Genomic DNA, 26,992 nt, shown 5'->3' with positions numbered 1-26,992 from the left:
CTCCTGACTCTGCAGCAAAGAGGAAGCCAGCAAGACCCTTCAGCAACTAGCACACAGTAAGGAAATGAAACACATCGGTTTACAGATGTTTTTATTGTTCATTAAGGAAGCTTTTGTGCAAAAATCAAGACAATGTTCTTTAGAAAGCACGTGTCCCCCCAGAGTAACTCAAGCAGGTCAGGTGCCACGGTCCACAGGAAACAAGACTAAAGAGACTCCCAGCAGTAGCACAGGATTTCTCCCACTTCACCCCTACCATCAGCTTGCTAGCATAATCCTCCACTACTAAAAACCCAAGAAAATTAAAACCTTGCCATCATGGAAGAGCAAGTCTCAATCCATCATGTTAAGAGAACACCATCTAGTTTAAAAGATCAAATACCATACTACATGCTGTAGTGTAACCCAACCTGTACCTTCAGGGCAGCAATGCTGAAGGGAGCCCCTTTCCTCCTATCTGGCATATCCACCCCATCTGGGATACACCACTAGAACCACTGCACAAGCCTGCCAAGACAGAAAGCTGCAGATATTTTACTTTTTTAGGGTAAATTATTTTCCTTTTTAGAGCCACGAGTGCTTCAGTGTTCTGTACAAATGCAAACAGGAAAGACAAGCCAGTACTGCTATCTGTCAACACTGCCCAGACATTTAGCATGTACATGTAGTAACTAAAAAAGCTGCAGTCAAGTGGTTTTTCATTAAAATAGCATGAAAATTACCTTGCTTGCTTCTAAAGCAGTTACCGGAGCTCCTGCCTCACCCAAGACACCACAGAGAACAGCAGCAGTTGCCAGCTCCTTTCTGAACAGGACTGGAATTTTCAAAGTTCCACCTCTGCCAAGCTTCTCCTTCTGAAAGGCCTCCTCAGAGCTACTTTGTGGTGCCTCTGTTTTGGTGGTTAACTTGACCAGAACCATGTACTAAATGCTCCTAAGGAGTACAAGGTCCATCTCAAGCAATGTAAGCATGATTCTCATTCGAGGCCCCTACACACCTCAAGGGCCTGACTTGTTTCCAGGGTAGCAGCCTGTCTCAAAAGGCTTTTGTTCAGAAGTTCAGGACATTTCAGTGGGATGCTGCAGAGGCGTGAAAAGCAGGTTGTCAGGTATGCCAGCAGAGCTGCCAAATACCTACTACAGTGCTCTTAACTCTGCCATCTCCACTTGCTACTCAGACACACTTCCCAACAGACATGGAAGCTCTGGGGGAAAAAAATTATACTTTAGACTACTCAGAAAGGTGAATGTCAAGTCAGAATGGGTGGCAGCAATGGAAACTGCCCATGAGCCTCATAGTGCCTCTGAAATTTTAGATAACCAAAATATGCCACAAGAACAAAAACAGATTGAGTAACACACCGGTGGTTTACAATAAAACCCATTTTTCCCTGCGTTCTGCCCTCTATGCTGAACTCGCTTTTGACATATGCACAGCCCCTGCTTACTTTTTCCCCACCTCCATCTTCTACCGACCCAGCTCACTCCACCTCCTTGGCACCCATTTGGCTGCATGTAGGAAGCTGCAAGACTAAGCAGAATTGAGCAACAAGGGTAAGAAAAAAGGGAGCCATTCCTTAAGTACATCAGCATGCTTCAAAAGACTGAAATCCCACAGGGCTTGACAGTAGCACACCCATGCTTATATCAAGTAGTCCAAGGAAATAAAAAGGACATGATCAAAGGTTGAAGGAGGGTTTCCTTAACTATAGCACTACAACAAGCTATAAGCATGGTCACTCAAATGCAAATGCATCTTTTTAGGTACCAGTTACTTCAAAAGTTTGCTGGGCACAAGAAGGCCCTTCTCTGCATCCGCAGAGCTTTGAAAATTCCAGCCGAACAGATTCCCAGGTTCAGCATTATCCTTTAAGAGTTCCCTAGGGTTACACTGAAAATGACCATTCCAGCCAGATGTTAAAAATGCAAAGCATGTAATCTTCCCAATGCTGACTATAGAAAGACATTAAAATTTAGTCACCATCTTACCGTTTTTTTAAATTAAAAGATAATAGCCTTGTCTCATTTCACCTTCTCTGCCATTCTTTCCAGCACCTAAAAAACACTTCAGCCTATCAATTAAAAAACTACAACACACTGACTATTTTTTAGGAGCATAGAGTTAAACTGTACAATCAAAAATATCTTTGTTAAGTCGACAATGAAGATCTGATCCTTCAAGGGCAGCACTGCTACAGAAGAGTTACAATAAAAGAACTTGAAGGTCAAATTGTTAATGAGGCAGAGAGGAGGGACATTTGAGATACAGCTCTCCGCCAACCTCGGCCCACATTTTTAAGAGCCATGGCAAACTTTCAGAACTGGAAATTCTTCTTCTAGTTCCACACATGACGTTTGCAGTGATCAACAGCCTAAAGGGAAAGAAATAGCATACATTAGTGGAAAAAAAGTCTGTTGCAAACAAGTGTGCATCTACACATGCAAACCAACACCCTGTCCTGAGCCAAGATCTTGGGGGCAAAACTCTTTCTCTGAAAATAAGTGTTTCCAGAGAGGACTAGAACAACATCCTCCTCCCCACCTAGAAGCTTCAGGAAAGAATGCTGATGACCCTTAGCCACTAAGGCGTGACAAAGAAAGCATCAGACCACAACACTGGAAGCCAAATTTTAGAGCCTGATGAGAGGTGGTGACATGATCTGTTGGACACAGGAACACAGACTAAATATAAAGCTCACACTATACATTACTATAGATTCTGAAATGCTAGCAGACAGGTGGGGGATAAGAACAAAAGTAAGTGGAAGCCACCTTTAATAAAGCTAAGGGCTATGGAAGACCCTCTATTCAAACTCAACCATCTCTAGCTAGTACCCTTTTGCTTCCAGAAGCTGGAGTTCATCCACTTGAAAGTGTGGTGTAGAAGCTGGAAAAGTCACTTATAAGTAGCTATCAAGGACCAATAAAAAACTTGAGGCAAAATCCTGCTTTACATACATTGCACTGAGCAGCAGTCTCCATGTTCTTACACCAGTAACCTGGACCCCAAACACAAGCATCATCCCCCAGGAGAGGCTGCTTAGCTGATCCGCAGACTCCAAGTTTCTGCAAAAACAACAGCAGTGGTCAGCATCTTCCTATTTGCACCAAGAGATCTCAGCTCCAGCCTTACATCTGAGCTTCTACCTGACTGAGCTTCCGGAGCTCCCACAGCACTATGCTCCACTGACAACTGCGGTAATGTTTGCAGCTGAACATGAAGCAGTAATCTGACACAAGGAAGAATTAAGTTACCACAGAGGCTTCTTTGTATAAAGTTCTGAGAAACAGAGCTTCTAGAAAGGAAGCTTTCTCAATAAATGTCATTTAACTTCTCATCACACTGAAAGCACACCACTACTGAACCTCAACAGCAGATAACCACTGGCAGCTCTTTTTCTCTATCCTTTCTTGCACAAGGCTGGCAGTCAGACAGCTGTCCATTCAGTAAGCCTTAGGCTTTGCACAACCATATTTGCTCCAAGCATTCAGCGTGACGATTGTTATTTCAGCAGAGTTGGTGCATGCTAGACAGTGAAAGGCATACAGAAGAGCAGGCAAGACTATTGGAGCCTATACTCAATAGAACTATATGCAATACTCACAGTGCAAACAAAAGTGGGATCCATCATTTCCGCCAAGAGTTGCACAACCACAGGTTCATACTGATCCACAAACTGAACGCACTGTAACAAAACACAGATTGAGAAATTCTGTTAAAGCCTTAGAAGAGGAAGATACGGTCTTCAGCAGGCAGGCCTGTACACTACCCTAAACATCCCAGTAGCAAACTAACGAAGCAGAGGCTGGAGCTCTGCAGATTGAAAAGGACTCAGCACTGCACTAGTCACACAACTACATCATTTGTTGCTACCTTATACCTGCCTGCAACTGTATACATTATGATGAGAAAGGGGTCAAAAGGAAAAGAACCAAGCAGGACAGACTTTCAGAAAAGAACCAGACAGGACAGGCTTTGATTTGCAAAGCTTAGTCTCTATTTGTGAGCATTACTGCTGTAAATGTACTGAGGAAAGCACACTGAACAAGCTGGAGACAAACATCCTGGACAGGACAGCAGCAATGCAGCAATGACTCTTAAGCACTTTTAGCCCAAGTAGTTACTATCCACTTCAGACCTGGCAGCAGCAGGAATGCTTCCCGGGAGTAACAGTCAGCCCTCTAGTGGAGAGGCCTTCTCCACAGCACAGAAGATACTGGCATTCTCAGCAGAGACTAACGGCACCAATTAATAAGCGAACCACAGCTATTAAACAGCCTCACAGCAGTTAGCAGGAATAGCTGTTTCATAGCTGCTTTAAGTTATGCATATAAGCAGTTGCAACTGGCTGACACTCAGCAACCACCAGAAAGATTTCCAGGTAAATCTTGATAGTGCTGGCCTAACAGGTGTTGCTTTTTGCTGTCTCACTGGAATTAAATTATGCCAGCCTACTTCCAACTACTTTGTTAATCCCCTGAACAGGATCAGTATTGATTAAACAAAAAACAAAAAACAAAACCAACCAAAAACCAAAAAACCCTTTCAGCTGTTCCCACCCACTGCTCTCAGAACACTTCCAGGCAAACCTTTACTGACTGCAAATTAGTACAACAACCCATCCAGCCAATTCAGTCCCTTAGAAGTCTCCATCTATTCAAAGGTCTGCCAACAGCCACAGATGGGAAGTGCAAAAACCTAAACCTCCCACACCCCAAACTTTTTTCAGCCTCTAGCAGAGGAAGGCTGATTACTCCCATAAAATACACTAGAGGATGCTTTGTCCTTCCGTTCACCTCCATCTGCCCTGTCCTGACTGGAAGGCAGGCTGCCACACAGCAAGGCCTGTGTGGTCACCTGACTGCCCCAGATGAAGCCTGCTCCCTCTTTTTCGCTCTGCTGCCCATGAGAAGCTACTATGCTTTGGCGTTAACTAGTAAAGAGAGAAACCTAGGTAAGATCAGGCTGCTGAACATAAGTTAGTCCCGGCTGCACCTGTGGACAGTTTGTCTCCAGCTACAGACCAAGGCAGTTGGTCAAACACAGATACCTCTATTATGAGTACCTGGACATTTATAGCAGAAGTAGACACACTTGAGAGACGCACCTAAAATTAGCATGTAGACAGAGTATCAGGTGAAGGACTCAGAAAACAAAATAAGCATGATTATCACTAGCACACATGTAAACACAACAGACCATCAGGTGAAACACTTGAAAACTGATGTAAACATCATCACTGTAGTGCCTATGTAAACCAAACAAAATCAATCACAACAGTTCCCAACCATCAACCAGACCACTGTTTCTTAGCCTGCCTCCCGCACAAAGTTTTTTACCTGATCACTGACAGACTCTGGCAGGAAGTGACAGACTTTTTCCAGTAAAGCTTCAATTTCAGCTGTTGTGGCATTCTTCTCTAGTTCTTTGTCTGCATAAGCTACCACCATCTTGCAGATATCACAGAAGCCACCTGCAGGTTTCACTACAACTAAAAAAAAAACAAACAAAAAAAAACACCACCAAAATCATACATTAGTGGTTAGGTAGCTCCCCTAGACAGAAGAAAGGAGGCAGCAAAGTACTAAAGCACATGTTCTCAAATGAGATACCATCATGGGTGAATCAGCTCATTTTGCAACACCACTGACTCCTCATTACCAACCTGGTGGTGGTGGAGGAGGCTTGTTGACAGCACAGCATTTCAGCATAACACACACAGCTTCAGGATTTGTTGCCTCCAAGAGCATGTCGACCAAAGCCTGGCCATAGACATCAATGAAGTCCTTACACTGGTCCTTGACACTTGCTGGGAATAGGTAGCAGACCACTTCCATTTCATGTACAATCTCCTCCTGAAGCATAATCAAGCATATATGGCAAATGAGGAACAAAAATTTCACTCAATTCATTACTGTATATTTTCTTCCTCTGTCCCACCCAGGATGGAAATCTTGCTCTCATGAAAGCAGACAATGAAAATAACTTTCCTTCACCCTACAGCCCCACTTTAGCCAAAGCCTAGGAAGAAGTACCATTTCCACCACTTACACACCTCTGTCTTGTTGCTCTCCAAAAGGCCAGTCACTTCTTTCACCATGGTCTCACATATCTCACACAAGGAAAGAGCTTTCTCTTGAACTGAGACTTTCTGAGCACACACAGAAGAAACACAAAACAATAAATCAGCACTTGACCATTTGACAGGAACAATTTGTAAAAGATCAGTTTAACAGCATTCACATTTAGGTGCAGCACACTTACTCATTTACCAAGCTGGCCAGTTTGAGCTGGATTCAGAAGGTCAGACAGGACCCAAAACCAACCTTAAAAGGTCTCAGTAAAAACCCTTTCTGAATGAACAGTCATGACAATTAAGACTGCAATCCACAGGCTTTATAAGGAGGGGAGCTGAATTTAGTAGACATGGAGAAATAAACATCCCCACAGTGACTGGAGTCAAGGAAAATGTGAAGTGTTTATTAGAATACACTGGTAACACAACTCTTGCTTCTAGAAAAAAAACACAGAAATTGAGGGACTTGAGGGAAATTGTTCAGAGCCTGTTAATCAGAAGTTAACTGACTTCAAGAGACTCCTCTTTCCTAAAAACCCTCAGCCCGAGTCTTGCTCAAAGGCCATGGGAAGCTAAGGTGCTCCTCCAAGCTCAAAAGCTTCAGCATTCTGTGATCACAGAATCACAGAATCACAGAATCCCAAGGGTTGGAAGGGACCTCAAAAGATCATCTAGTCCAACCCCCCTGAAAGAGCAGGGTAACCTACAGTACATCACACAGGAACTTGTCCAGGCGGGCCTTGAATATCTCCAGTGTAGGAGACTCCACAACCCCCCTGGGCAACCTGTTCCAGTGCTCTGTCACTCTTACAGTAAAGAAGTTCTTCCTGATGTTAACGTGGAACTTCCTATGTTCCAGTTTACACCCATTGCCCCTTGTCCTATCACTGGATATCACTGAAAAAAGCCTAGCTCCATCATCCTGACACCTACCCTTTACATATTTGTAAACATTGATCACTCATCCGCACATGCAAAATGCTACCCCATTTTTAAAAGTTATCAAAGCATAACTCCAAATGTAGAGAAAAATTAAAATTCAGTAGTTTTCCCTCTAACATTTGAGGTATCATTTAGAATGCCTACTGTACACTACTACTGGAAAAGGAGTTCCCATTTTAATCCTAACCATCACCATACAGCTTCAATTTAACACAGGCTTTGCTATTCTAACAAATTAATCAGCTCTCCTACTTCACAGATCAGCATCAGAAACAAGAGGCAGCCAGGAATTTATATGCAGGGAGACTCAGATTATTCTACACATAAAAGCTAGTATTCTTCTATTTCACCTATGTCATTACACTAAAGCAAAAAGGAAGGTAAAGATGTTGAGCACAGAAAGTCTACCTTACCTCCACTGTTTTCATTTTTTCTTCATGAACCACTTGAGCTGGTACCAGAGTCCGAAGGGGAACAGATTTCACAGAAGAACAGAACCCAACCATGGCACAAATGTCTTTTGGTTGCTGGAAAGAGATGTATAAGCAATTTTTAAAAGCCTAGAAGACTCTGCCCTTTCTATGGAGCCTATGAGTAGGCACAAAGTTTTAAAAGGCTCCAACATAACTAGAAGTTTAATAACTACTTCTACTTCAAGTATCACCAAAGCATTTGATATGGTTATAGGCAGGACAACTACCAGATGAAGTTTAGCATCTTTCCCTTGATGAGGAAAAGGTCAGGCCACATTCATTTGAAAACCCCATTTATCGTGAGCTATGCAAGCCCTTCAAAGGAGTTGACTTAAGAGCTACCAACACCAGAACAGGCCACCAGCATCACATTAGATCTGCATCCACGAAGCTGCTCCCCTGAAAGCTTTAAAGTAATCACAGAAGAGACTAATCATCCTGACTCCAGAATTCACCCAAAAGCTGAAAGAAATGCCAGCAGAAAGGACTCCTTTTCTCATCCACAAACTACCTTCTTTAAAGCATCCAGTAACATCACATTTTGCAAAAAGAAACACATTTCTGCATTACTGAAAACAGCCTATAAGAAACAAAGATTAACCATGTTAAAACCTAAGCTTAACCCTTTTTACAAGCATTAGAGGTAACTATTTCAAGTGTTCTTATCACAGTAAGAGGGAAAAGAGTGAACAGAAACAAACCCTCTCTCAAAGGTTTTAAAAAACATACTACTGTTGTGGTTTAAGCCCAGGCAGTAACTCAGAACCACTCACTCACTGCCCCCTCTTCTTCCCCAGAAGTGGAGGTTCAGTCTGCAGCTAATTAGACAATTACTAAATGCAAAACGTAAATGCCGGACATGAGGTAAACTGCTCTAAGGAGGCCACATAATACCTACACAAAGTGAGAAAGGCTGTTCAAACTAATATGCAAAACTTGAATTTTCACACCTGAATACTTAAGCTAAAAAAGTTACCTTTGGTCCTACAAATAATTAGAAGATCATAACCTGTCACTCAGGCATCAAGCTTCTTACAGCAGAAGCTTATGCAACAGTTAATACATCATGCCACAACCTCATGCACAGGCAAAAGCAGTATGTCAAAGATACAGTGCTGCTTCAGGCTACTCCAGGCAGTATCTTTAAGTCAAGCCCTTTGGTTCATGCACTGTAAGAAGCATTTACAGATATTAATGTTACAGCAACACCCACATACACACAGCATGCTTTCTCACAGAGAGATGACAGACACAAGGTCTCCCAGGACTGGTTAAATTAAAAGCCCAAACAGCTCTAGAAAGTAGGAGCCTAAAGGCCTCCCGCATCTTCTTTTCAATTCATGTACTCCAAACATCTATACCATTCTCCAAGATTTAAGGGTTAAGCAAGAAAAGACCTGGGGACAGCTTCACTTAAGGCCTTTTGAGCCCAGACTTCAAACCAGAAGCTGACAGGAGCCACTGGCATGCTTCTTCTACATCTATCCTTCTTGTACAAGAGTGAGCATATTTTCTGCTCTGGTGCCCAAAGCCTAATCAAGCTGAAATCTTAGTAGCACAAGCTGGTATCCGGAGTTGGAAGTAGGAATGACCACTGGAGGAGAAATCTATAGTCTTTCCTATTTAATTACATAAATATCCCTTGTATCTGTCAACACTGAGTACAATCACACCATGTGAACAGCTATTCAAGCAAGAAGTGAACTACAAGCCCTTTGAGAGCAAGAAATGAACTACAAGCAGGCTATCACCACAGGCAAGTTGCTCACCTACCTGATCCTTCTGTTGACAGGGAAGATTGGAGACAGAGGAAGAAAGGAGAAATTAAAGATAAGTTAAGAGAAAAAAAATGTCAGGCACTTGGAACTGTACATACTGTCCATGAAAATGATGGAATACAACATGGTCCCCCATCCGAAAGATCCTTAGCATTGCTACAGCAACTCATTTAGTTGCACAATGCTAACCAGCATTATCCATTCAAAGTTATTAAAGCACCATGGGCAAGACTACTTCCAAAGAGTATGAACACTCAGCCAGATGCAAGCTGGGGCCACATTCCAGTTTCAGGTATTAACACCACACTGCAATGCAATGCTTAAAATGAGAAACTAACTGTATTTGGAACGAAGATCTGCTTCTCCTCCAAATGCTTAAGAAGCAGTGTAAAATTCTAAGTAGCCTTTAGAAACTTTAAACAAACCAACCAAAAGAAAAGAAAACTCCACAAAAAAAAGCAATAACAACAGCCACTATGTTGCCAAATTCAGGTTCAAGTCTGTCGCATCCTCTATTAATAAATTCACCTATAATTTGTTATGTTACTTGGGGCATCCAGGCACTGCACTCTCTAAAGGCAGGCTTAACGTTTTTTCTTAAAGGCTTTGAGATCACTGTATAAAGAGTTGCTATGAAGGTGGTCAGAGATAAAATATTTTACACGTTGCTACAGGAGACGAGCTGGTGCAGTACCACTCACTCTCCATGGCTCCTACCCTTTCCATAAGGAGTTTAGAGACAGCAATTCAAGAAGAAGGGCATTTAGTCCTGCTTTAAATAGACACATTATCTTTAAGACAAGAACCAATTTTTCTGTACTGTGACAAGGACCAACTCTAATATGCTTAACAGTATTTGGTGGGGAGAAGGGCAGTGGTGTAAGCACAGGACTGAGATAAGAGTATCAAGGAACATATGTCATGCATCTCCTGTGTTTCAACAGATAAAATTGCTTTTGCACCACTAAAGCGGTTGTGAAAGAAGAGGAAAGCACTAAAGAAAGCATTCTAAGATTGAACTTACTATTCAATTAAATGCCAAGTCCAAAGTATTAACACCAAGACTTATATTGCAAAGGTTCTCCTCAGACTTCTACTGCAGTAAACATTTCCTGTTTCCATATATTAGCTACACAAAGCAGAAAAATGAACCAAGAAAAAAATATTATGTTCTACTGATCTTACCATGTGCATCATCATTTGGATAGCCAGGTCAGAATATTCAGAGATATAGTTCTTGCACTGCAGGAAGTGAGAAAAGAAAGTCTTGTAAGTATCAAATCATTTAAGCTGTAAAGTTAATTTAGATTTTTCTAATGCTTCAAGGTATTAACTAACTTTAACCTACTTAACTACCCTGTTGTCTTTCAGACCTTGTCCCAAATATAAGATGGCATTTCAGGTTACACAATCATTGCACACATGGCTGCTTATTTGATAAGTCCTTTTCTCTTCCTCTTAGGGCAAAAGCACTCCCCCTCGTTGATACAACCACATTACCCTGTCAGATCATTTTTATGACAAAGGCCCTGAAGGGCTAGCAGGACTCTCAAGTCTTTTTCCTCCTCCCCAGTCCCATACACACCACCCCGCCCAGCTTTCTTGACCGGAAAGTTTATTATTTCACTGTTACTGTTATACCATGTAACATATCCTACATGTGACACACTCTCTCTAGTTACATTAAATAGAGATTATGCTGAGAGGATGAAAGCACTGAACAAACTGTTTAATGTGTGCACACAGGAACACATTTTTAAACAACAACAAAAAAAGCACCTACCATATCAGACATTTCAGGTCCCAGACGGTCACACTCCTCTTTAGCATGAGCAACCAAAGACTTCACAAAAGATGAGTTTGTCCTCACAGCTTCCTGAACATCAGTAACCAGCTTAATGCAATCTTGGCATACATCCCCACTTCCCTAGACAAAGAGTGAAAGGAAACAAGTTGACATATCTTCACATAACACAGTTTAGAAGCTTCTGCTACTACCAAGTTTTAAAAGCTATTTTAAACTATATACAAACCTTAATCAATATTCCATAGAATACTTAAAAGCAGAAGTTAACACAAATAGACAAGCTACTGCTGGTATTTGCACCAGCCACTAGATGGAGATTAGGTACCTACTTAGCTCTGAAACCCAAGATACCTGTTAAGATATCCAATCTTCAAAACCTCTTTGTTTGGTTACAGACCACAGCTGGAAGGTTTCCAAGTCTGGCATGTATCTTACATGCTCCACCCACTGCAGCTTGCTTTCCACTCACTTGACTGTTTAACTCCTGTATCTAGACTTGCTATCAAGATGCAGTCTCTACTCACAAGTTCATTGTCTCATCTACTCCCCTTTGTCAACTATTTGTTCTGTCCTGATTCAATCTGTCACCTCTGGACCATGCTTCCCCCAAAGGGGACATATAGGAGATTACTCAGAATGCCAGAGAATTCTTCCTCCTTTAAACACTGGTGTCAGACTTGCTCACAGAAGAAATTTTTTCCAGTAAGGCCTGCTTGACTTATACAGTCCTGGATGGGAACAGCCTAGCACAAGACTTGTCTTTATAAACTGTGATTGTTAATCCAGGATTATACCCATGGTCCACAGGGGCTACAGCTATCATCTTACTTAGCTTTAAACCCACAGGTCAAGGAAAAAGGTAGTTGTCTTCATGGAGCAGCACAAAATTCAATAGAAGACAGTTACCCAGGTGAGGAATATCAGCCTATTAAGTACCCAGTACAGCAATCTCTTACTGAGAATCATCAACAAGTTGTTATGCAAAGTAGCACTGAAGTGCAAGTTTTTTGCTTCAGAGCTTCAATTGCACACTGGAATAGCACTGCACCCTTACCTTTGACTTCTGCTTGGGTTTGTCTTGAGGGTAAAGGAGAAGAGGCACATTAGCCATGAATGGCGATGCCAGTTCAGAGAAATCCAGCTCTGGTATCTTATTTGACTGGAGTTGTTTCTGAAGTTTCACTGCTGCAAGGTGCTTCTGAAGAGACTGACACAGTGCAAGGGCACTACATACAACTTCAGGTTTATCCTAGGGGAGATACAATACATACATAAAGCCCTAGACTGACGGCACTTTTACATGAAGTTCAGAGCATAAAGTCATTCAGCTGAAACATGGAGTGTTTCACAGCAAGGAAGCAGTTTTCAAACTTACACCATTAATTGCAACACCAGTGATCCATACAAGACTGAAAAGTGATATGCACAATCTTGGAAGAGAAATTCTATGAAAGAGAAATTCAGGCATTGACAGGAACAAAACTTTTAATTCCAACAGTTGCAAACTTATCTACTTACTAGCTCTTCTTTAATCATATCCATGATAACAGGTAGGTATGAATCCACAATTTCTTTGCACTCAGAGACCAGGCCTTGGTCAGGAAGAAACTCACATGTCTTTTCCAAGTAAGAGCGGATCTCATCCTGTAAAAGATCAGGTGGACTATAGACTATCAAAATATATATTTATGTCTGTATCAAATGCTCTTTGATTCCCAAAACGCATAACAACCCCTCCCCCCCCCCAAAAAAAAAAGCACCTTGAACTCACACAAGGTCCAAGCAGCTGGGAAGCAAAACCAGGGTGCAGTTTTACACTGCAGCTCTATTCTCCCTAGCCTTGGAGCCTGGGTCAATGAGACCCTGACAAAGTGAAAATGAAATACGGCTTGCACGGCCGGCACAACATGGTCTTGCCAGCACAGACCACTTACATTTAAGAAGAGGAAGTGAAATTACAGACCAATGGGACAGTGAGTTGTTTATATAAAGTACTCCCAGGTTCACAAGAGAAAAAGGGAAGAAGCACCCACAACCAGAATAAAGTCTACTTGGTGTAGTCTAGGGACTGCAGTATCCCAGCTTTGAAGACTGATGGCCCACTGGCACAAGAAAAAATTTATTAAGCTTCTACAGTCAATCAGGGATGTTAGACCATGAGAGGATTTGCTAATTTCTAAGGCAGAAAAGGCTGTTTAAAAGCCTTTTCCCCCCGTGTGCTCTGGCCACTCTCAACATCCGCTGCTTAGGTTGGGGGAAAAAAAAAAATAAGAAAAAAAAAAATCACACAGCCTACCCCCCTTCCATCACCTCACCTTGTGATCTTAAGACACTGAAATTAAACAATGCCTTGGGGCAAGGAGAAGGGGAGCTGTACTTACCTCAGTGCCATTATCCTTCAAAACCTTGCCAGCTACTGTCACAAGTTCCTTACATAAGTCACAGGGGATACTGTTCTGGAAAAGGAAGTAGAGTTAGTTTAAGACAGACTTAAGTACCTGTAAATGCAGTGTGCAAATAACAATGTAAAGAACAAGTATCACGTTTGGAATTGAAATTAAGAAAGAAATAAGGGCTGCAGCTGGGTTCAGCTCCAGTTTCTTCAGTACATAAGCATGGTATGAAGAATCAGGCATGCTACCACTTGCTCATTTTACGTAGTCCCACCTCCCATGAAGTATAAAGTATACTGCCTTGAGAATCATTCTCCTGAACCTCTTTTGCCTTACTCTTCAGAGTTCACACTTACTAGAAATCTAAGAACTTTTCAGGATATTTCACACATTTTAGTTGTGCTTTGCCATTGACATTCCTCCCTTTCCCTACTTCTCCACAAACTGAAACATATCTTGACGCAGATATAGCCAAGGTAGACTGAATGCATCTTTAAGTACAATGCCTTTGCCCCCTAGAAAATTGTGAACAAATACCGCAAACTACAGCTACATCTAGTAAAGCAGCACTCATATTTAATACAAATGCAACTTAAAAAGCCACACTAAATGTATTATTTACTGTTATTGCTTTCACAACTTAGTATATGCTGCATCTTTTGTGGAACATTAACTTAAAAGACCTAAAGTAGCATATATTTTTTTGTAATAAGCCTACCAGTTTGGCATTGCTCAAATGAAGGATAAGAAAAGGCTCTATGAATTAGGAGCCAGTTTACTAGAGGAACAAGTCTCAATTACACTAGCTCCTTTCCACACATCACTTGGAGATTGTGCAACAGGTCACAAGAAAAGTCAGCAGACAAGTTGTGCAAGTCAGAGAAGTAGAAAGCAACCTTTACCTAGGACCCAAATTAAGGCATCGTATCCAAGACATAGACAGATGTAGCACTTAACTCTGATCAGAGACTTAAACAATCTTCATCAGCATATGGAAACTCAACTACAGGTGAGAAGAAGTCTCAGTAGTCAACACTTACTACGGTAGGCTTGTTCCAGACATTCTGCTGGCAGTGTTTCACCGCTCCACACTGTGATGCTGTGCGAACACTCTGACACCATACCTCTGGACCCTTCACACAGTCCTTCTGCCACAAAACAGGGCTTGCCACAGCTGCCAAAAAAAGAATTGTTCTTTCACAGTTGCACATTTGAATGATTTCAGTGCAAAACAAGCAGGTTAATGCTGTATTGTATAACCACCACCTCTCCAGTACACTAACATTTTTAAGCACATTTCAACCCAGTAGTTTCTGTCCTGAAATGTAAGAATGAGTCCAAAATAAAGACTATGCAGCCAAAGAACTCAGAAAAACCTTAACAGTTGAACTTCTCTATTGAAGTGCTTGAGTCTGCACCTCAGCAGTCCATTCCCCCATTACCTACCTTTTGAAAAAGCCACACACAAAAACAAACAAAAAAAAAGAACCACAAGAAAATCCAAAGAATTTTGCTTAGCATACAACTGCCACATGAAACAGAGAAAATGCTCATTGCAAAGACCTACACTTCAGACAGCTGGTTCCCGAAGCTACAACTTCTCTGCTCTCCTGTCCTACTGCCCTTGCATCACTTCCACTCTGAAACAGCAGTCTAACTGTAATTGTTGCCTGCATTCGTCTTCCCAGGTGAACCACCCTTTTCCTCATACAAGTGAGCTCCAGGAAACTAACTGGATCAGAAGCCACAACAACACACATTACATGGAGGACTTACAAGCCAGGAGCAGACCAAAACAGTTACCATAAAGTTTCAAGACAGGCAAAAGAAGCAAAAGACAGAAAACAATGTGAGACATGTTCTATGGTACAGTTTTGAAACCCATTAAATCTATTAGGACTTTGTTTCCTTTTCGTCAGTTCCAAAACTACGTACAGAAAAAACTGTGGGGTGAGAAAGGAGGAGAAAAGAAAAAGAAAAGCGCACATCAGGTCCTTGTCTGGACATTACCTGCCAGTGCAAATGTGAAACTGGCTTGCAAACTACAAAGTTCTGAAGTAAAACACAGAATACCATTTCCGGACAGTCTTCCTAAAGACATGTAGATATGAACTATTAGTAAGTCATAGGGCAAGTTAACCAACTTGTCCTAGGTTAAGCTGTAGCAACTTTTGTAAAAAGCAATTTGTAAAATGTCTTCTTAGTACTTCTTCATAGCTGATGCAGTGCTGTGTTTTCGACTTTAGTCTGAGAACAGCGCTGATAACACCAGTGTTTTTAGTTGTTGCTAAGTAATGTTTACGCCAACCAAGGACTTTTCAGTCTCATGCTCTGCCAATGAGGAGGGGCACAAGAAGTCAAGAGGAAGCAGAGACAGGACACCTGACCCAAACGAGCCAAAGGGATATTCCATACCACAGCACATCATGCCCAGTACTGACACTGGGGGGGGTTACCAAGGCCCAGATCGCTGCTTGGGTCAGGCTGGGTATTGGTTGGCGGGTGGTGAGCAGCTGTATTGTGCATCACTTGTGTTTGTTTTTTTTCGCTTTCCACTTTTAGTTTTATATTCTCTCCCCTTGTTATTTCCCTTATCATTATTGGTGGCAGGAGTATAGTGGGTCTGTGTTATACCTTAGTTACTGGACTGCTCTTATCTCAGCCTGTGGGAGTTACATTCTTTTGATTCTCCTCCCCATCCCTCCATGAGTGGAGGAGGGGGGAAGAAAAATGGAGTGAGCAAGCAGCTGCATGGCTCTGAATTACCAGCTAGGCTTAAAACACAACTGCACATTTTAACTGGCTTTTCAATTATTGTGGCTTTAATTTTAATTTTTAATTTAACTGGCTTTAATTATTGTGCTGCCTGGACAGCGAGACACTGAATTTCCCCTATGTTTATAAACCATCCCATCTGTCAGTAGGCTCAAATTCTTCAGCAGCCAGTCTCCTATGTTGCACTAACCTATGAATAAAGATACAACTCCTAAAAGTCTTACAGCAGACAGGCTCCAAGGAAACCTGTCATAGTCTATGCCTACAAGGCACTGCTGTCAAAGTTTATAAAAACACCCCAAACAACAGAACCAAAACACTAAAACCTATTAGCTGTATAGGTGCTGTTCAGGAGCCATTATCCTCACATCAGTGCTGTTTACACATCACAAAATGCTGTACAATTACACTGCCAAGCAAGTAGCAGGAATCAGGCCATTTCATTCCTACAAAGCTTCTAGGAAGGTTATGACAGAAGAACAATCCCCTTCCTATTTCCTTTTAGTGTGCACTCGCAGCTCAGAAAGCCAACCGTATCCTAGGCTGCATCAAAAGAAGCGTGACCAGCAGGTCGAAGGAGGTGATCCTGCCCCTCTACTCTGCTCTTGTGAGACCTCACCTGGAGTATTGTGTACGGTTCTGATGTCCTCAACATAAGAAGTACATGGAACTCTTGGAACAAGTCCAGAGGAGGGCCACAAGGGCGATCAGGGGACTGGAGCACCGCCCATATGAAGACGGGCTGAGAAAGCTGACTGGGGCTGTTCAGCCTGGAAAAAAGAAGGCTGTGTGGAGACCTCAGAGCAGCCTTCCAGTATCTGAAGGGGGCCTATAAGGATGCTGGGGAGGGACTATCATTAGGGACTGTAGTGACAGGACAAGGGATAATGGGTTAAAACTTAAGCAGGGGAAGTTTAGACTGGATAGAAGGAGGAAGTTCTTTACTGTAAGGGTGGTGAGGCACTGGCATGGGTTGCCAGGGAAGCTGTGAATGCTCCATCCCTGGGGGTGTTGGCCAGGTTGGACAGAGCCTTGGGTGACATGGTTTAGTGGGAGGTATCCCTGCCCATGGCAGGGGGGTTGGAACTAGATGATCTTAAGGTCCTTTCCAACCCTAACTATTCTATGATTCTATTTATTAGTTTGTAGTTATTAGAGGATCAACTTAATGGCTGAATTACCAGTGCATCTACTAGGTACATAGCCACTGCACAAACAGAAGATAAACACTGCCTTATAGGTGGCATTCTGCAGCTCTCTCAGCTGTCAATTTATAAAGCGTGTTTACACTGGATTTCAGAGGAATGACCCATTTAAGAAAAATGTGCTTTGCATGTTAAATTTCCTACACAAGAAGTTTGCCACTCTCCCAGCAAAAAGCCTAGACTGAGTATTATTCTTCAGCAAGACAGCACACTAGGGCTGCTTATAAGACTAGGAATAAGACTTTGAAACTCCTAATAATGTATGGTTAGCAAAATATTTACAGACAGCCTATTCTAAACTACAGCATTATTTATCTGGAAGCACTAAGAATAGCTCAGTTTCAAGTCAGACTGGTCAGCCAAATAGCTGTCAGCTCTGGCAGGATGACAATAACCGAATATACACTTCGTTGAGGGAAAGTTATTCTTCCCTTTCAGATACTGGTATTGAACTGTGGTAGAAAGGCTTTGCAAGCAGAGTCAAGCTCTGGCTACAGTCAAGCAAGACCTTGACTTTAAACAGTGGAATTAAGGGCTTTCGAGTATTTGCAAGTCTAGCTTTTAACCTATGCCTTTAGTTCTGTAAATCAGAGCAAAAATTACTGCCCCTCCCCTATTTGAACCACACCATAAAACTAAACTATAAAACTACAATAGTTACTCTAAGCAGTTTCTCAAACTCTCAGTCTAGCAGGCCATTTAAAAAACAAACTGAGGAATTCATGCCATAACTTGTACTGGTTTTACCTAGCTCTTAATAAACTTTTAGGTTTTGTTTGGCTTTTTACTTTTAAGATCCTGTCACTGTGTAACTTTTCAGATCCCTACCAGCTTCAGCAGAAGGTCTAACAGTTCCTTTTTTTTCTTGTAGCATCTGACCTGGTGCAGGACAAAAGAAATACTATGCTTCTGAACTATGCTTACTTACCAGCTTTTCTGGCTTTGTGCCTTTAACAAATTCTCTGCTGTGTGGTTTCTGTATCAAATCAATGCTTACACAGAGTCAGTCACTAAGGCTGACTTGCCAGGACACAGCAAGCGATATCAGTAGAGCAGCAGGGTTTTGTCAGGTTACAAGACTTAGGCAAAAGAAAGCCAAAGAGCAAGGCAGTACTCTTGAAATCTTTAAGGTGAGCAAAGTGCAGGTTGCAGATAATTCTGGTGTGGGGGGAAGGGTTAAAATTAATTGATTTTTGACAGTATGTTAACTACTTGACAAGTGATTGCACTGCTTTGCTGCATCATGTCATGCCAGTCTGGAAGGAGCAGATTCTGAGAAGCAGCAGCTTCTGAGAAGCACCATACATGGCCATATTTCATTCAGATTCTGCTCAAAGCACTACCACTGAGCACACAGTCACTTCTATTTGAGAACAGGGACACTGATGTTACCTGTAAACCTCTACAGGGGGACCAAAGACAAAAATCTCAGAAGAGCTTGAGACCAGCAAGGACAGCAAAGAATAAGCAGCATCAAACTTAAGTCAGTGAACACAGAAAACTAGTTTTAGGATGCAGGTAAGCACCCCAAACACCTTCCTGCTGGTATTACTTGAAATTCTCACTCCTGCACAACATCAGAGCAAGATGATGGAACCAGATGATCTTGAGGTCCTTTCCAACCCTACCTATTCTATGATTCTATGAAATTCCAATATGCCTACGTAACTTTTCCATTAAAAAAGCCAACAAATTCAGGAAACCTGCATTACCTATGCCACGAGGATGAACATTCATCTACAGAAAGTGGAGGAACAGCAGCGTCCTTTCAGTTACAAATGACACTGGGGAAGTTTTTCCCTCCTGAAAGGCAGCTCTACATTAGATGTCATCCATACAGATCTTTCTGGTCAAACAACGACTAGGCAAATTTATTAGGGCCACATGTTTTAGAAAGCAGCTACTGAACAAAGACAACACAAACTAAGCATGGCTTCTTTCTTTTTATCTTCTACAGTGACAAATATAGTTGAGCTTGTATTAGCTTATTCTATATTATGTTGAAATATTTGTATTACATAACTCAGTGTCTAACATGAAAGGATGCACCTGCACTGAACAGTATCCGCCCTTCCTTTCTGAATGTCCCAGGAAAGAAAAACAAAACTAGAAAACTCTGCATTAATTCAGATCTTTCAGATTCAGTAAAGAATAACCTGAAACCCTTTACTGCTCCCAAAACTTTGTCTTCAGCCTATTTTCCTATTTAATTATGAAACAGCATTTTTCCTTCTGTTACAACAAAAGCAAACACACCAGTGAACTGCATTAAGACCATGTGCTGTTTCATAACAGAATGAAGTTTTGAGTCTTTACATTTATCCTGCCCGTTCTCTCAAAATAGCCTCTGCTGCAAGAAGAGTGACACCTCAATGTAGTGTTTCACATCCCCACCACAGCAGCAACCCAAGAGAAAACAAAGCACTGTCAGTTAATCTCACACAACTCTTAATGCTTGCTGGATAAACCAAATGGGATTACCTTCTTAGTTATCTCTGGCATCCCTTTGTTTTATACATTGTTCTTTATTTTAAGGTCATCCATTTTTAAATAGATTTCTCCTTTCTCTGTAGATTAGCTCTCAACAGTCACATGTCATGCTCACCCAAACTTCCCCCCTTCCCTGATGTTCTTGCAAGCCACTATTTTTAGAGCACCAAATAAGTTTATCTGTAAAGACCAGGGTGTTTCTTTACTTGTCCTCTTCACTGGTTGTCCGTTTTTGAACCACTTCAGAGATGTGGTTTCTTCAGTTTCAGAAGAAAAGGTCTTTGCTCCACCAAGTTTTTTCTAAATTAAGCAGAGAAAGAAAATGGAGGAGGAAGGAGAAGGTGGCATAGAAACACAATCCATGTATAAAGGGTACATCTTTCAGATGTGTAAGATTTCAGCTTTTGGGCTTCTAACCAAGCTGACAGCCCACAGGCACCCCAGAGTCCTTGTGCATATTTGCAGCTTGTCAAAACAAAACAAAAATAAGAGCAATTCATACCCATCCTGACACAGAGTCTGACAAAAGAAGTGATCTCCCAGAATAAGTGTTGCCACAGGAACACAGCCTGAAGCTCAGCAACACAATCAAAATACTCCAAAAGCTGAAGGGTAACAGCAGAAAAGGAAGGAGAAACCTCTTCTTTGAGGCCCAGGCCAGCAACCTAACACTGCCAGAACAGTAACACAGTCCTGACAAGTGACAGCTACTGAACATCACATGGGACTCTGCCAAGAATTCACACAAAATACAGTTTAAAGGCTGTGAAGATAAAGAGAAGCCTGAAACTCACTTCAACAGTGGTTATTATCCTATATACTTAAGCAACTGTCTGTGTATCCCAGAAACTTCTTCAAATGCTAACTACCACTTCCTTCCTCGACACTAGGCATCTGGAATGGAAATGCTAACATGTGGTCAGAAGCTAGTGAAGTAGAGGTGATAGCCCCCTCAGACCATACTACCTTTTCTACGTGGAAAGCTTAGAGCCTTGCATGTGAAAGCACAGTTCAGTTCTCCTCTTCAGGAAACAGGAACCTAAAAGAAAGCTTATAATGGCTGAATCACCAGTCTTCAAGGACAGCTACTGGAAAATTGTTAGGTAATTACCTTTCCTGAAAATAGCCTTCCCTTCCCTGAAGCATTTGTGTTACTCTTCTTCCAGCAAGAGCCAGATTGAATTTCTTCCTGAAATTCTCAGAAAAAGCATCCTAAGCAATCCCCTCCAAAGCTGTGCTGTATCTACTAATGAGACTTTCGTGATCACACTAAAATTTAACACCTTCTATAAGCAGTTACAGCCTTACAAACAGCGATTCTATATGCTCCCTAAAGAGCCAGAGGATAAACCAGAAAATTACCATCCGGAACAAATGCAGATTGAAGACACAAGCATCTTGCAAACCAAACTGCTAGGAAAAATTTGGTGCAAACAGCATTTTTACAAACAAAATCTGCAGTTGGCAAGAAAAGGAAAGCAATGACCTGCTCTTAACTTTAACAGGGTGAACTCAAATGTGAAAGATAACCTGAGGAGCTGTCAGCCCTCATGCCTTTTTATGACAGTCTAATTTGTTCCAAGTATATTAATTTATTCATCAGAAGGGATGCACTTTCCTAGGCTCTCCCACTTGACCATTCATTATGTCCCAGAAATACTCACAGACCAAATGAATGCACCAACCTCTGCCATTCCATTCTCAGTTACTGACTTTTCCCCATTTATTTTGGGAACTGCAAAAGCGAAGTGTGTTTAACTTAAAAGAAGTCAAGAGGGATCAACTTCTCTTCATCAAATGTTACAAAGTGTCAACAAGTCAAGGACTGACCTCAACCTGAAGTTATCTGAAGGGCTAAATACTCCCAGCTTCTCCGGTCAGTTCACGTGTTTCAGTAGAATTTCAAAAGTTGTAACCACATCACACACTAGTAATTCATGCCAAACATCTACTATGCCTCTTAGCATAGTAAATTAATGAGGCAGTAAAATGGCCAAGGTATTTGAGAGATTATAGGCAATTTGCAGAAGAAATGGATGAAATCTGGCTAGCTGTCACCATAATTTCAGATGTTAGTTAAAAATCAATCTTCCTGTGCAGTATCTACTGATGAAGTATCAAGCTCTAAACATCTGTAACTAGCACAATTCACAAGTTTTGAGTTAACACCATGACTGGGGTCTTCCTCAAAGTGGGAAACACATTCTCTTTTTGGTATGCTACTTTTGCTATAAAACACTGCTCTTACCTCAGATGCTCCTTTGCTTCCCTCATGGTAAAAGCAGCAGTATGTGTATGTACAAATAATCATAAAGTTAAAGACAGCAGAGAACAGGATGAGCAGAGACAGTAAAAACAGCTCTACTGTCCCAGTTACTATAAAGGCTGCAAAAGAGTAATTTCCACATTGACTAGAGGCTGCTACCAAGTCGACAAGCAAGCCCCAACTTCAGCCTGAGATTTTTCTATAATAGAATCTAGAAGAGATATTTGGATGCTCAAGGGCATCTGGCAGTCATCAGCAGTAGCAGTCCCATGGAGTATGTTAAGGTATTTCCCAAGAAGCTATGAGACATTTCTCCCTGCAGCAGATCCCGGTACAAATGTTTTGAACATACTTGTCCATATCCATGCCTTCTGGGTTTTACTTGATTAGTTGGTTGGTCAGATAAGGGGGGCAGACTTCAGGCAAGTCTCTGGAAATTCTGTATTAACATCCCCCTTCCTCCAGACAAATATATTCACGCCACAAAGAATGGCAAAGTTTGCTAGTTATGCAGAGAGACACTTCTGCATCAGAAGACAAAGTTCCTGGCCACAGATTACAATGCAGTCCCAGCAAAGCACAGGTGAAGTCTAGAAGCATCTAGACACTTCAGAAAACAGAACGGCAGTTCAGGACACTGCCAGTAACAAACATAATAGTCATCTTGGGAGTAACACTTTTCTTTCACACTGCTGCCAGAGAACTGCTTTACTGCAGAATGAATGCCAGACATGGAAGACAACCCAACAGGAAGCTCCCTTAGGAAAAGGGAAGACATCAGACCCCCACAGCTGAGCAGATAAAGTATGCCAGAGGGAAGAAAAGAGACGTGTTAAACAGCAGCTTCAGGGATGACAGCAGTTAGAGATGGGAAAGCCTGGAAAAGGCAAAATGTACTGCACAAGGTGAAAGAATAATGTTCCCAGGAGTACAGTGATGGAAGCAGCTGACAGCAGGAAAGAAGTGTTATGGCCTGATCTCTTCATACTAATGATTTGCATCCCAATGTGAACAGCCAAAGGATTTTAAACAGTTACATCTGGAAAAAAAAACAAGCTTTAAAATCTCATTGCAAGATTTATTTACTCGGCATCTTCAAGAAAATCCCTCTATATCCAGTCTTCTACAGAAGTAGAGAACAGAATTTAAAACTAGTCAGGGTAAACAGTGTAAACATGAGCCTCCTCACTCCAAGAGGAATTAAAATACTGGTATCTGAAATTAAACATTGCTCTGTGACCAAACACAAAGACAAGCATTGCCTCGAAATAAATGCACACACTTCAAAGTCCACAGAAGTACACCTTTTAACTTGTAATAGAAACTCTGAGATCTTAATAGCAGCAAATTGTATACAAAAGCTGCCACATGAAGTGAATGACAAAAAAAAAAAAAACTTAAAGTGAAAGAAAACAGAAAAGAAGCTCCAAGTAAATATGAAAAGAAAAAACAAACCCTCTTTTGTCATGCAGGTCCAAGGCATTGCCCCAAACCTGCTTTGAATAATCAGTTCCACATGAGACACAAACAAAAACCCACTGGCAGCCAGCAGTTAACTGGTCCTTCTTCTCCTGAAAAGTAAAAACCTTCCCACATGTTACTACACCCTCCCTGAAACAGCACAGTCCAACCTCCCAGAGAATCACAACTGACATTACCATCACCTGATGGAGATACTTTCAGTTCTGCTGACAAGCTCCTGCTCTCGTCTCACCCTCTACATCATCTCAGTTTTCAGATTCTCAGAACTGCTTCTTTGTGGTATGCTGAATAGCACAAACTGAGATTGTAAAAAGACCACATCAGACTTTGGAATCTCTGCAAATGCAATCTGTTTTGCTGGGCGTGACCATGACCAGGCAGAACAGCTTACACAGCTCCTCCAGACACAACCAAGAACAACTCTATTTATACTTCTGCAAACAAGAAGGAGATTGTGCAAGGGCAGGTTTACACAAGCCACGTGACGGGTGCACTAGTGAAGCACCACTCCATTATGCTACAGTTGTAAGGTGACACACACCCACAGTATTCCCTGTTATTCCTCTTAGAAAACCGGGACATAATTTTGAGATACAGGTATCTTCCACCATTCGCCAAATTTAAACTACAGTAGTGGGCTGCATCAGCCTAACGTTTTTGCTAGAAACCACATTCTCAACCAGAACAAGCCTGCAAACTACAGAACATACTCCAACTATCTGCTTTCTCCACATCCTTCTGAAAATTCAAGTCAGACTAACTCAGCCTTCACTTTTCCTATCCTCAGATGTTCTGACAGGTGTTTGCTTGATGAATTATAAATTAGCTTGAAATCTTGTAAGGAGGGAAGATTAAGTCTACTATTTTAGCAGTGGAAGTGTGTGAAATAATCACAAACTTTATACTTTCTAGTCCCAGCTTAACTTCGATTTTACCAGGAGGAAAAAAAACCCTACCAAAACCAAACAACAACAACAAAAAAACCCACCACAAAACCAAAAACCAACCAACCAACCAAAAAACCACCAAAAACACCCACAAAAAAAGTCCAGTCAAGAGAAATGGAGTTCTACTTTAACTGTGCACCCAGCCTTCCTTCTTTCCCGGTCTCAAAGACAAGCAATCAAAGAGCGCATCAGTAGTCTGGAGAGATCCTGAGACCTGTATACCCTGCTTTAATTCCTTCGCGTCTCCCTTAAAGGAGAGATGCAGAGAAGTGCTGTAAGTAGGTCAATCAAAAACCCTTGTGGCCTACCAGCCATGCTGTAAACCAGCCAAGTAACTCTATTAGAATACACCAAGGGTGGCTGGAGTTCGATACAGCTAATGAGTTAGCTTAGTAGACAAAGACATTGCTTTAGGTTGTTACAGCAAAATCTTCAGAAAAATTTGCACAATACTATTGTAGGCGAGCCAAATGGCATTCATAACTGAACCTTGGTGAAAAACACAGGTGTTTGTGTAAAAAACAGTGACTTCCTAAAGAAAAACAGGCCTAACAAGTCTTCTGCTATGCTCAGTTGCATACACATGCCTTTAACAGGCAGACCAAGCTAACTCTCATTGCTGAACTGGTTTTTCTATCTCCTTAAATACACTAACAGGAAACCTGGCGAATACTTCAAGGCAAATCCTTTTCACTTTCAAAGCACAAGAAATGACGATGACTTTAGTGATTTGGAAACAATCCCAGTAGAAACTATAAATAATGGCGGTCAATTCAGTGCAGGGCAGACAGAGCGTGAAAGCTCACATTCGCTTTCTTGTTTCCAGATCCAAAAATTTAAGATTCTCCATTAAACCGTGTACATATCAGTATATTAAAATTTAAGTACATGCCGAGTGTACAGTCATACAAGATCACAATGCCATAATTTACTGTAGTCTGCCAACTGATTATTCCTATGGCTTTTAAAAAGGCTAGTCAGGTTTTAGTTTGGTGTTTGAGTTTTTGGTGGTTTTTTTTTAATTGACTTGTGAAATACTGCAGGTTTAACTCATAAGCAAATAAGCTCTAGGGTTAAAAATCTTATTTAAAGAAAAATTCTCCAAAAAATAATGTGCAGCACTGTATTAAACCTTCCAATTTCAGGGTTGCTAGCCATTCCATGCCATAACCTGAAAGTGTATTACCCTCCCCAGTCAGTCTATGAATAATTTCTGCAGCTCTGTCTAGCTTCTGCAAAGTACAAAACATAAGCATTGCTTTTTTTTAACCTCCAGCCCTGACATTCAAGACAAATATCAGTTATTCTTCCCACCACCATTTTCACCGCAGCAACAATATGTAAAAAGGCAGCAGGCAGCAATAGTGGAATTTTCTACGTGGAGAGGGAGACCTTAATGAAATGAGGCTGCTAAAAGCACGCAACAGAAAAAGCTACCTCCTGCCATCTGAAAGAGGATTAACACCCATCTATGCCTGAAATGCCAAGGATAAACAGAGCTGCTGGCAGAAAAACAACTTCTACCAATTGCTCTTACTTAGCTCTATGAGGTTATATGGTTGCACTACAGTGTCAGATATGGATGCAAACTGATCATGGCTACCACAGTGCCATGAGAAAGTCATTTTCCTACCAGCAGTGGGAAAGGCTGATTTCTCACAGGGATTTCCCTCTTCTCCCTGCGTTTACCTGATCGCTATTTCTGGGCGACTTCTCCCCACCCCCGTACAGCTTTTTCCAACACAACAGCCACCCTGAAGGTGCCCTTAACACCCTCGCTCCCCTTAACACCCTCGCTCCCCCCCGTCGCCGCCGGCCCTGCTCCCCCGGCGCTACCGTTAGGCCCCACACCGGGCTGAGCCACCACGCCCGGCAGAAAGCTCCCTTTGACCCCAACCCTCCCTTATTACTGCTTCCTCTCCCTCCCTAAGCCTTCCTCGCCTCCCTGCCCGCCTATGGGCAGCCGGGGCCCGGCAGGTCCTGCTGAGAGAAGGCAAACAGCTTTAAGGACAGGCCACCCCAGCCCCGCGTCCTCACAGCGCCGACCGCCCTCAGCCCGCTCCTTCCCTGCTAACGAGGCAACACAGCCCCAGAACCGCGGGGCTAAGCGTGAGGGGAAACGCGAGCAGGAGGGGCATGAGGCCGGGCTGGCAGCACCGCTTACCAGCCGCCAGGAGCCCGAGGAGGCAGAGGAGCAGCCGCGCCATGCTGCCAGCGCCCGTCTGCAATGCGGAGCCGGCAGCCCTCCCTCCGCCCTAGATAAAGGCTGCGCCGGGCGCCACGGCGCATGCTCGTCAGCCGCACTGGCCCCCGCCCGGCTCTTGCACATGCGCAGGAAGGAGGAGGGGCGCCTCAGCC

General features: G+C 42.2%; 1 protein-coding gene across 1 annotated transcript; it reads right to left on the bottom strand.

Annotated features, from left to right (window-relative positions):
* Nucleotides 1–74: 74 nt before the first annotated feature.
* On the bottom strand, nucleotides 75–26,907 carry PSAP (prosaposin). Its single transcript, XM_065671024.1, has 14 exons — nucleotides 26,799–26,907; nucleotides 14,510–14,643; nucleotides 13,458–13,532; nucleotides 12,595–12,720; nucleotides 12,131–12,325; nucleotides 11,053–11,196; nucleotides 10,455–10,511; nucleotides 7,432–7,545; nucleotides 6,056–6,151; nucleotides 5,666–5,855; nucleotides 5,340–5,491; nucleotides 3,605–3,685; nucleotides 2,958–3,065; nucleotides 75–2,371 (listed from the first exon to the last, which is right to left on the bottom strand). The coding sequence occupies exons 1-14, from the start codon at nucleotides 26,839–26,841 to the stop codon at nucleotides 2,336–2,338; spliced, it is 1,551 nt and encodes a 516-aa protein (XP_065527096.1). The 5' UTR covers nucleotides 26,842–26,907; the 3' UTR covers nucleotides 75–2,335.
* Nucleotides 26,908–26,992: the final 85 nt, after the last annotated feature.

The sequence above is a fragment of the Lathamus discolor genome, chromosome 3 (genome assembly GCF_037157495.1).
Source record: "Lathamus discolor isolate bLatDis1 chromosome 3, bLatDis1.hap1, whole genome shotgun sequence".
Classification (NCBI taxonomy): domain Eukaryota; kingdom Metazoa; phylum Chordata; class Aves; order Psittaciformes; family Psittacidae; genus Lathamus; species Lathamus discolor.
This window is presented reverse-complemented; position numbering and strand designations above follow the sequence as displayed.